This window comes from Bidens hawaiensis, unplaced genomic scaffold (assembly GCF_021521415.1).
Source record: "Bidens hawaiensis isolate Kalapana, Puna unplaced genomic scaffold, B.hawaiensis_p1.1 tig00021347_1, whole genome shotgun sequence".
Classification (NCBI taxonomy): Eukaryota; Viridiplantae; Streptophyta; class Magnoliopsida; order Asterales; family Asteraceae; genus Bidens; species Bidens hawaiensis.
Window position 1 is genome coordinate 301,162 of NW_027493307.1, and position 12,591 is coordinate 313,752.

General features: G+C 31.4%; 1 protein-coding gene across 1 annotated transcript; it reads right to left on the bottom strand.

The window, feature by feature from the left end:
• Positions 1-449: 449 nt before the first annotated feature.
• On the bottom strand, positions 450-2,116 carry LOC143563272 (uncharacterized). Its single transcript, XM_077050854.1, has one exon. It carries the CDS (start codon positions 2,113-2,115, stop codon positions 634-636), a length of 1,482 nt encoding a protein of 493 aa, XP_076906969.1. The 5' UTR covers position 2,116; the 3' UTR covers positions 450-633.
• Positions 2,117-12,591: the final 10,475 nt, after the last annotated feature.

Below are 12,591 nucleotides of genomic sequence, written 5' to 3' on the forward strand. Positions count from 1 at the left end.
TGCATTTGATAGTTTCAAACTATCACCCGTAGGTATAAGGGTGGTGTGAGCGGTGAGCTCACCCCATTCCACCCCTAACGTTCTCTCCTCTATGTCAGCACCATGTCATTTTACCCCTAACCGTTTTTCAACCCCCAGATCGCCCCAATTCATTTTTAAACCATTAACTTGAAGAGAGAGAAAGAGAGAGGGGATCGGGCGTTCGCCAAATACACCCCTCTAGGGGTTCATTTTCTTTTTCGGGGGCTAACCAGGGTGGGGCGGTGTTCCTGCCGGTGCCAGGCGGCACCACTGGCCAACACCGTGACCACTCTGTCCTCCTTGACAAATAATAATGACCAGATAAGCCCATGTTACAGCTTCAAGTAACCTGGTATAAAAGTCTTGATAAAATGAAATAAAAAGTGAAATATTTTTATCCATAATTGCAGTTCAACTTTAAAAGGCAAACTAAGAAAGTACAAGCACAAAAACCACAATAATAAAACACTTAAATAACAAGTTCCATAAAACAAAAGGTACAAAAGTCACCTATCAATTCATCACAGATTTCACTAGTAAAATAACTTCAGCAAAATCTATGAACCATCAACAAAACACAAACACTAAACCAGAGTTTAGTTTCTCCTAAAGTCAGGTCTGAGACGGACGAAGACAAACCCGCACCTCATGTTCTTCGGGTCCCACACGATGTTTCGGCACAATTATCTCAAGCAAAGTCCCCGATTCGTCCCTATAAGCTTCTAAATTTGCATCTTCAGGAATCGGCAATGGCAGCTGGATCTCCCTAACAAACTCCCCGGGCGAGCAATGCTCCGGTGCTGCATCCATCATTTTAAATATCCGGTTTGATCTTTTCAACACGGGCCTACACCCGGTACTTACACACGAAATCTTAACCACCCCTTGTGAGAGAGTATTTCTCCATGTAACTTTAACCCTATCAAGATCCACACAAGGCAAACTCACCACAATCAAGAAACCCTCTTCGTCTTCGTATATCGTTTTAGCAGCCGTAACGGGCCCGGACGCGTTTTTCAACACCCCGGATACATCACTCACCCAATGCGGGCCCACGTGATGAACATCAAGAACCGAGTCAGAGCTTTCTTCATCATTATTCCCACGTGGCGAGTTATTCTTCTTCCGTTTATTATTACCATTGTTACAACCCGCCAAAAGATCCATCCCGTACGCGTTTACATCACCATGTGCTTGATCTGATAACTGCAATCTCTTTTGTTGTTGTTGATGATGATTAGAACTATGATTAGCCAAATTATCTTTCAGAATTAACGGGCGTTCGATGTCAAAATCAGCAGTTGGAAGATTCCTCCACGAACCGAAATCACTCGCTTCAAGCGTTATAGAAAAGTTTAAATCTCTTCCCGTAAGTTCCATCCACCGTCTCCTCTCTTCTTCATCTAACCCATTCAAATTAGGGGACCGAACGACTTCAATCCCGTGAACACACTGAGGATTCGACAACCCCCGATAATGCTTTCTTTGCATTCTATGAGACCTAACAAACCCCTTATCAGCACAAAACGGAAACGGCTTCTCCCCTTGTCGGGAATGCCCGTTCATATAACTCCTCAACTGCATCTTCCCCAATGCGTTCTCGGGCCTCTCCTTAAACACCCACATATACATATTCTCCATATCATGTTGCACCAAGAACACATCCAACTTCAGCTCCGACTTATCAAACGCGCTATTCTCCCTATTCCCCTTGCTCTTCGACTTGTCGTTCAACGCGGATTTAAAATAAAAATTAAAGAAAAACCACGCACCCCACATGCTATCGAGCCGCTTCGCCGACTTCTTCCCACTTTTCGTAACACCAACCTGTGTCTCACTCTGATAATACTGAGACCCTAACCCAGCATCCAACAAATCACACGAGTTCGGCGGACTCGGTTCCGCCGAAAACGGGAGATTAATATCGGGCGGTAGAGGCAGCGTAAGATCCACCGCTGCCCGTTCCACCGTGGCCCGATTCATCTCCAGATCAAACAAACTCGAATCCATGGACAGAAAGTGATTATTATTATTGTTATTATCCATGGACAACGTTGTCAACAAACCCCCGTTCATCTTCTCCTTAGCCGGCATCATAAACTTTCCTATGGTTTGAAAATAATAATAATAAATCTAGAGGTGCATAACATAAATGAGTGAGTGAGTCAGTCAACGTCATATCCGATATGAATAATCTTGCATCGGAAACAATTAAACCGTCTCAGATGCATTTCGAAGAATAATAATAAAAAAAAAAGTAAAAAAGAATTCATGAAACGATTGATGGGTATGGATTAGAATGGGACGATTAAGGAGATCCTGACCCTGGAGAAATCGAGGTATTGAGATGAGATGAGGGATAAGATCGAACGGTACCTTTGAAGACAACGCATCGGATCGGACGGCAGGATGGGATGGGATGGGATGAATGAATGAATGAAGGACAATGGAGAGGTTATAAGGTGTGGCGGTGGGGAAGAAAGAAAGAAAGACCTTCACCAGTTGAAACCAAACCCACCAGGTTTTAAGGTGACAGGTGGATCACTGGATTGGACCAAACGCCGTCCACTCTTGCCGTCTTCTCCGTTTCGTTTCAAATGGTTTTCACGTGTTTTTTTAACGGGGTAACGATGTAAACATTTTTGGATACTTTGATAATTTTATTTTTCCTTTTTCGAGTCATGGTTCATCTTAGTCTTATGCCATATTTGTTACATATTGTCTCAAGTTTTAAGGATATATGTTAGAGCTTAGTGTGGGTTAAATGTAGGCCTATAAACGAACCGAACGTTCGGTGAATTTTTCGTGAACCGAACGAACACGAACAAAAAATTTGTGTTCGTTTAATTAAACGAACGAACATGAACACATGTTCTGTTCGTTCATTTATGTTTGTTTATTTATGTTCGTTTATTTGTTAATAGAAAATAATTAAATATTTTTTTTGATAAGTTATCTACTTAAAAAGTTTTGTATTTGTTAATTTGTGTTCATTTCTGTTCGCTTATCTTTGTTGAATTATGTTAAACGAACACACAAGTGTTCAATTTTAAATAAACGAACAAAAACTTAAATATTCGTTCGATTAAGAATTCGTTTCCGTTTAAAGTTAAATGAACGAACACTAGCATACCCTTGTTCATGTTCGTTCGAATTGTTTACATGCTTTTATTATTCACGTTGATAAATATATCAGTCTCAATTTCTAGGCTTTGCCGATTTCGTTTGTGTTCGTGAACCGTTCGTGAACACATTCATTTCCTTAATAAACGAACACGAACATAAAATCTCGTTCAGTAACTGTTTGTGAACCGTTCATGAAAAAATTATTTCATTAACGAACGAACATGAATAAGGTCTAGTTTGTGTTCGTTCGGTTCGTTTACCGCCCTAGTTAAAGGGTACACAACTATCATTTAGTATTGTAACATTTGACGTTTTGAGTTCTCTTATTAAGTTTGCATTATTTTGAAACTTTAACTTTTTGTCATAGTTTTATGCTATAAGTTTACGGATCTTACTACTCTAATAAAAGAGTACTATATTTTGTCACTTGCTATGATCTCATGACTCCTTTTTTTTCTAATCCATATCCACTAGATAAATCAATTTAATTTAATTATGCATTTAGTATATTAACAATTATATCGTATTAACTTTTAAGATTGTAACTTTTAAGTATCGAATTTGACTTGACAACTGTTCAAAAGTTAAAGCAATACTGACGACTAAAAATGTTGATTTTTTAAAATAAAGTTTATCTGTTTTAATTAAAATCTAGATTTGTTTTCTTGGAATTTTTTCTATGTGGATTTAACTTTTTAGAATTTTTTCTATTCAATTATTTTTCACTAATGTTTGGATTTCAACTTTAATTTTCAAAAGGAATGATCTTTTATTTTTGTCAATAGCTTATTATTATTATCCTATCCTTGGTTTGCTAATTGCCTAAAAGAATGGTGGACCAACACTTTTTAAATTGATATTTTAAACTTTTCATGGCCAATCAACACTTCCTAATGAAGAATTATTTCCAATTTCAAAACAATTGATATTTTGATTTGTTTGTCTTACTTACATTTGTTTGTTTAATTAATTCAATAGCATCAAGAATCCGACTCCATTACTGTTGGTGTGTCCGTTGACACATTTAGTGTAAAGTTATATCACTTTTCATTTTAAGTTATTTTCTTTTATTATACAACAACAATAAATTATTAAACAACATTTGCTATTTACCGCTTCCTTTTTAAAATAGTAGTTGACACATTTGTTACTAGAGGTGCACAAACCGGTTTTCGGTTTAAACCCGAGCAGTTCATTGAACGTCCAGTTCTTTACACTTTGAAGGCCTATATTTTATAAAGAAGTTTTGACAGATTGTATATATCATCATCTTTTTTTATAACCTTGAGAAACTGTCAACCAAAGCATTACCAAGAATCTTTTACTTACCATATGCTACCAATAGATTTGGGTCTTCACGTACGTCAACCAACACTTACGTCAATTGATATTATCCGATCAGTGTTGGTATCTATGTATTGATACTGCCATTACGGCTGGAACTAATTACCATATATTGATTTCCAATTGATATTTCCTATTTTTCTTTTCAATAAATTGATTTCCAAATTTCAACCGGGCATTACATGGAATGGTTAATGAGTTATAAATGGATATGATATGTGAGCTACAAATTAGTTTAAAGCTAACGTATAGAGACAGACGGGTTTTAAACCGGGTTAAACCTGTTTTTGACTAACCGGTTCCAAAATATCTTTTTTATTGTAACATAAGCAATTGTTAATATCATTATTATAATTACAATCATATTTTCCTTTACAATAAATTGATTTTTCAATGGGTCATTACATGGAATGGTCAATAAGCTATAGATGGATATGATATGTGAGCTATAAATTAGTTTTGAGCTACAAACGGGTTTTAAATCGGATGAAACCTGTTTTTATCTAACCGGTTCCAAAATATCGGGTTCAAACCAGTTTTAGCTAAAAAAAACTCCCAACCGGTCCTAACCCGGTGGTTTATAACTACAACCCGGTTTTTGTAATATCGGGTTCAAACCGGTGTTCCTATTATGCTCCTTAGAAATATTAACCAGAAAGAAGGCTTATGTAACAATACTTGACTACAAATTATATCTTTAGGTACTTATGTAGTTGAAGAAAAAATTATTTCTGGAACTAACATTGGACATAGAGTTTTGATCCATAAATCACCACTGACTCCAACAGACAACAAAATAGCATATAAGTTTCAAAGACGACAGTTTCCCCTTGCAGTATGTTTTGCGATGACCATAAACAAAAGCCAAGGTCAATCATTATCTAGGGTTGGTTTGTACTTGAAAGAATCCGTGTTCTCACATGGACAGCTATATGTCGCCTTATCAAGAGTTACAAGCAGGTGTAGGCTAAAGATTCTGATTCTTGATAAACAAGGTAATCTGACCAATACAACCACAAATGTAGTGTACAAAGAAATTTTTTCTTATTTGTAAAATAGTTGCGTAATGTTTGTTTTGTAATTCCTATAATTTTAATGTAAGTTGTAATTGTATTAATAATATATGATAATTGTGTTATGTGTTATTGATTGTATTTTCATAATGTTTAAATATTATAATTTTTATTAATTCTCCGTGTAATACACGGGTCTCAAACTAGTATCTATAATATATATAAACGAAACCCCTAAAATCCTACGTGTCGCTATGTGGTCGCTCCCCCCTTTTATGGAAGCCACCGGATTGCTTGATTTTTAAATGGAGGCCTCTCATTGATTTAACCCAAATTCATGGGTATTGGTCTTACCAAAACCACATAGCTCTTAAACTTGTTATAACATCTCATTAAATTAAAAATTAATCTTACCAATTATTTGACATGAAAATCCTATAAAATAGGGATATATTAAAATTTAATATCCAATTTAAAAAGAAAAAGATATTAATTATAGTTAATAAACAATTTTATAGTAAAAAACATAAGCGAGTCATTGGTCACAAAATCCAGATAACTTTTAAACGGGTTATAATATATCATTTATTTATGAAACCCTTGCATCATCAAATCCTAAGTATATTATTAACTTTCCTACAATAAAGAAAATTAAAATCTAAAAAATAAATATTAAAAAACGTAAAATATAAAACAACCATTCTCTCAAGCCATCAGATTACTTTATTTATAAATGAAGGTTTCTCACGCATTTGAACCGAATTCACGGGTAAAGGTCTCACCAAACCCAGATAGCTCTTAAACGAGTTATGACATCTCACTATATTAAAAATTAATCTCATAAAATATCTGATATGAAAATTCTATAAAATAAAGATATACTAAAAATTAATATCCTATTTCATTAAAAGAATATATTATTTTTAATTAAGAAAACAATTTTATAATAAAGAAAATAAACGGGTAATGGGTATCACCAAACCCAGATAGTTTTTAAACTGGATTATAACATATCATTTATTTGTAAAACCATTTTATCATCAAATCTCAAATATATTAACTATTAACTTTCTTACAATAAATAAAATTAAAATCCAAATATAAATATTTAAATATTAAAAACGAATAATGTAAAACAACCCTTATAATACAGGGGATAAAATCTAGTGTATATATATATGATTTGAATGTGGGTTAATGGGTTCGTTGCAAACAAAAGATATCATCTAATACAATCCTTTTTCTAATTTACGATTTCTTTTCGAAACTCAGATACTCGTTTTGGACTTTTGCGTTTTGGGCTATCTTATAGGGTTTGATTTCATATAGAACTCTAGTTTTTGAACCAAAGAGTTATGTTCTTTTTTTTTGTCATAGTCTTATACTATATCTATATCTATAATATATATAAACAAAAACTTTAAAATCCTATGTGTTCCGATGTGGTCGCTCCCCCCTTTTATGAAAGCTATCAGATTTCTTGATTATGAAGGCCTCTCATTGATTTAACCTAAATTCATGGTTATGAGTCTTACCAAAACCAGATAGCTCTTAAACGGGTTATAACATCTCATTAAATTAAAAATTAATCTTACCAATTATTTGATATGAAAATCTAATAAAATAAGGATATGCGAAAATTTAATATCCAATTTAAAAAGAAAAAGATATTATTTATAATTAATAAACAATTTTATAGTAAAAAACATAAGCGGTTCATGAGTCAATTACACCAAATCCAGATAGTTTTTAAACAGGTTATAACATATCATTTATTTATGAAACCCTTTCATCTTCAAACCCTAAGTATATTATTAACTTTCTTACAATAAAAAAATTAAAATCCAAAAAATAAATATTAAAAAACGAAAAATGTAAAACAACAATTCTCTCAAGCCATCAGATTGATTTATTTGTAAATGAAGTTCTCAAGCATTTGACCCGAATTCACGGGTAAAGGTCTCACCAAACTCAGATAGCTCTTAAACGGGTTATAACATCTCATTATATTAAAAAATAATCTCATCAAATATTTGATATGAAAATCCTATAAAATAGGAATATACTATAAATTAATATCCTAATTTATTTTAAAAAAAGATATAATTTATAATTAGGAAACAATTTTATAATAAAGAAAATAAACGGGTAATGGGTATCACCAAACCCAGATTGTTTTTAAACCGGATTATAACATATCATTTATTTGTGAAACCATTTCATTATCAAACCTCAAGTATATTAATTATTAGCTTTCTTATAATAAATAAAATTAAAATCCAAATATACATATATAAATATTAAAAACGAATAATGTAAAACAACCCCCGTAATACGGAAGATAAAATCTAGTATGCTATATATTACTCTATCAAGTTTGAGGATATATATTGGATTTTAATGTTGGTTAATGGGTTCATCGCAAACAAACAAGTATCATCTGATGTCGTATTTGCTTTAATGTGCATTTTGTTTTTCACCGCCAAAAGTTCAAGATGCCATTTAGACAAATATCCTCTATTATCATATATCATTTAACCTGCAATTTTTTTTTCAAAACTTGAATACTCATCTTGAACAATTGTCGTTTGAGATTGTCTTACTGAGTTTGCGTTTTATAAGAACCCTATATTTTCGTCATAGCTTCATGTTATGTATGTTATATGTTATCCTATCAAGTTTACGGAGTTTCATGTTATGTATGTTATATGTTATCCTATCAAGTTTACGGATATATATTTGATTTTAAATGCGGGTTATCAAGTTCATTGCAAATAAAAAAAATTGTATAATCTAATGCTATATTTGTTCTAACCTACAATTCTTCTTCTTTTTTTTTTTAACTCATATACTCATTCTGGACTTTTGACGTTTTGGGGTTCTCTTACGGGGTTTGCTTTCTTTTGGAACTCTAGCTATTAAATATTTAAACCAACGGTTTAAGTTCCTTTTTAGTCATGGTCTTATACTATATTTGTTATATATTACCTTATCAAGTTTACCGATATATATATATAAGGGATGGTTCAGGAGAGAAGTCATCTTAATGTGAGAAATGAATTCTTACCATTGATTAAGATTGATCAATGGTCTATATTGATTATGGCATATTTGTAATTATTTATAACTGATTTTAATGCCTTTTAATAAGAAAGGACGATGAAGTAATTTCCCAAATATGTTAAATAAAGAAACTTGGCTTTTGTCAACTATAATCTCTTTCCTTTCGTTTTAGTCCACTCAAATACCAAAACAAAGTCCACTAAGATCCGAAAATACTTAATAATTTGTATTAATTTTCCCTCAATACATTTGATTGTTGAAAATGAATAAATGCTTAAGAAAATTCAACAGGGAAAAAGAAGGTTGAATGCAGTTATGAATCCTACACGAATATTAATAACGTCCTACATAAAGATTAATAACATCCTACACAAATTTGATGCTAATCCTACACAAAAGGAAATAAAAAAAAAGTTGTGTAGGCCATATTTAAACTTTAGCATGTTATGATATACTCTATAGCAATTATTTTTTTGTTTTCTCTTACATTTTTTTTATCAACCATTTGTAGTTACGAATCCAACACAAAGATTGATAAAATCCTACACAATTGAAAATAAGTAAAACAAGTTGTGTTGTGCATATGTAAACTTTAGTATGTTACATTTACTGTGTAGCAATTATTTTTTTTTTCTATTACATGTGTTTGTTTGTATATTACTGTGTAGAGGTTATGCATGCCTGTGTAGGCCATATATGTAAACTTTGGTGTGTTATATACTACCATGTAGCAATTATTTTTTGTTTAATTCTTGCATGTTTATGTATTACCGTGTAGGATGCTTGCCATGTATGTAGGTATATTTATAATTTGTGTAGGATTAGTAGTTATTAATGTGAAGTAGGATTTATTTGTGTAAGCCATTTACCATTTATGTAGCATTTTTTAGAAATTGTATATATGGGTTATATAATACTTGCGTGTTTTTTATGGTTGTATATTTAAATATTTTGTATGTTACTGTTGGTCTATTTTTAGAAGAAGCTCATCTTTATGTGTAGTTTATTTTAATGATTTTTTGTATTAAAAATTTAAGGCTAATTTAACAAACTTGAATGTAAAACCATGTAGCCTAGGTTGTTTGTATATTGATACTATTATTTTTCTATAGAGATTAATTTGTAAATATCAGTAAAATCCTTAAAGTAATTGGTAGAACAAATATTTATATTTTTTTCAATCAGATTTATATCGTATAGGTATTTTTGTCAATTAAATAACTTAGAATGAGTTGTATGTCAATTTGTGATGGATGTATTAAATAAAGATTGAGTGGAGTTTTGTTATATATATTTGGTGATGATCTTTTATATTTAATATTGAATATATATAGTGTGATCTGCTTAATTTAATGTTTTCATATAAACTAGATAGGAAGTTTTACCATTCTACCATTGTATTTAATTAAAGAAGAAAAAGAAAAAAAAAATCTGATTGGCTGCATTGATTTCTCACACTTCTCATAATAACTTGACTTCTCTTCTGAACTTAACATATATATATATATATATATATATATAGGGAAAGGTTATTGTACAAATTAAATTAACATACTAAACATACAAATAACATAGAGTAATTACAGTTCTCAAGTAGAGTAATTATGCGACAAAAAAGAAAATAGTGTACTAATAATTACTCTATACTATTACACCAAATTATACTACTTATTTCAACTAGAGTAATTATTTTGTAAGTAGAGTAATTGTAGTATCTGCTTCTTTCTCCTCAAATTACACTACGTGTTTCAAATAGAGTAATTATATTGTAGATAGAGTAATTATTGAATATGCTTCTTCATCTTCCTCAAATATCCAAGACAATTTTCTTCAATTGGAAATATCAATTAGCTTCAATTTATGTATTACTTCGATTTGCAGGTTTCAGTTAAGCAATCAATATTCGCAAAAGATTCAATTTGATTCACAAAATTGTAACCTAGGAATGAACTGTGACAATAAGAAACGACGATCGACGAGGTCCGGTGGCCGGAATCTGACGGATACGGACAGTGACAAAATTGATAAGTGCTTGACGGTTGGGAGTTTGAGGCGGAGGCTTGGTGGCCGGAGGATCAATTAAATTAGGAGGCGGTTGCGTGATGGGGGATTGAGAAGGTGCTGCCGTGGGGAATTGCGAGGCAACAGAGCCTTGGTTGAAGGAAATGTGGCGGAGGTTGGCAGTGGAGTGATTGGAGTCCGGTGATTTTGTGGTGGATGAGGAAGAAGATGGAGATGGGGATATGGTGGTTGAATGAGGAAGAGGAGGGAGATATGGTGTGGTGGTTTTGTTCATTTTGTATATTTAGTACAAATTTTTTATTTTTATTTGATCCATCTCCTATATATATGTGTGTGTGTGTGATTTTAATGCAGGGTAATGGGTTCAGGCAAACAAACAAACAAGTATCAGCTAATACAATATTTGTTCTAACCTCCAATTTTTTTTTTCAAAACTCGAGTATGCTTCCTAATCATTTGGTGTTTGGGTTCTCTTATAGGGTTTGTGTTCTTTTAGAAAAAGGGGTTATGAAAATCACCTCGAAAATGAGGATAATAGTTTGAATGAGTCGAACAAATGAGGCAGAGAATCACGGTGAATTATCCTAAAAAAGTAAATATGTATGCTAGATTTTAACAAGTCTAAACATAAAGGAAACTACGACAATTGGGACTTGGAGATTTTTTATTTAAAATGATTTAAAAAAAAAATCAATTAAAGTTCATATAAATCATTTGGTATTTATTACTTGAATGAATGATTTGTAGAATAATTATAACTTATTAATATAAGTTTAAATAACAATATTAAAAACAATATATGATTAAACGTTTTTATTCGAATAACATAATCAATTAACTTACTAATTAAACTTGAAGGTTTTGCAGAGTTACTTTAAAGAAATTATACATATTAGTTTATGCTGAAGAAAGGGAAAACAAAAACAATTAATTAGAGAAATCAAGTATGTTAGTTCTATTATAAAAAATATTAAAATAATACCATTTTGTATATATCAATATTTAAAAGAAAAAGTTGTAAGTTTATGATAATCAACAGATCATAAGATTTAGATAAACATTTAAGTTTGTTCTTATAAAATAACTAGGTTTGATCCAATATTTAGAAAATCAAAGTGTTTATCTTGGATTTCCATAATTATTATGATTCTTAAAACCTAAATATAATATTTTATGACAAGAGTATCATGATAATGAATAACAACTGAACAAGTATGCACATTTAAGGTAAATCAAAACAAAAGCTATAAATGATTGGAATCATAAAACTTACTTGTCGATGCTCTCAATCTTAAGAAAATAGTGTATTGATATGTGAAAATGATGGATGATTAGTCCTCTTTTTATAGTGAAATTCTAGAGTTTTTATGTTTATAGAATTTATGGAATTTAATCATGTTTAATATAATTAAAAACAAAAATTAAAATGGTTTAAAGGGTTTTCAAAATGTTTAACTCTTTCAATAAATTTTATTTAATTAAAACATTCAATAGTTTTTATATTAGTTAAATGTAGCATATGAAAAGGTGGTGGTGGTGGTTAGTCATCATCATCCAAGAATAATCTAATGGTTTGTTTGGGAAAAGTTCATGAATAAATGGTCATGATTATGGACATTTTAAATATGCATGCAATACTACAAGGATGATAAAAAAAATAAAATTGTATAAAATATGACTACAGGATTGCAAAGACAACATACAATATCAACAAATGAAAAGATAAGTAAAAGACCAATTTTAAACAGGCCAGGTTTCAAAAACGAATTTTGAAAATTAACGAATGTTATATCGAATTTAAAAATAAAAAAAGGTTGTTGATCTAGTGTTGTGCCAAGCTACGCGGCGTATGGGCACTCCCCCGTCGAGCTACGGGGTGGGTGGATTTTCTTGATATTTTGATTTTGTCATTTTAGCCTCTGAACTCTCTAAAATGCGATATTACGCCAAAATAAGCGGTTTTAAGGATTGCCAGACATGTTTAGATGATGTAATAATATAA

What these genes read in the sequence shown, in the direction of transcription:
- LOC143563272 (XM_077050854.1), bottom strand. Translation starts at nt 2,115, where the DNA reads ATGCCGGCTAAGGAGAAGATGAACGGGGGTTTGTTGACAACGTTGTCC.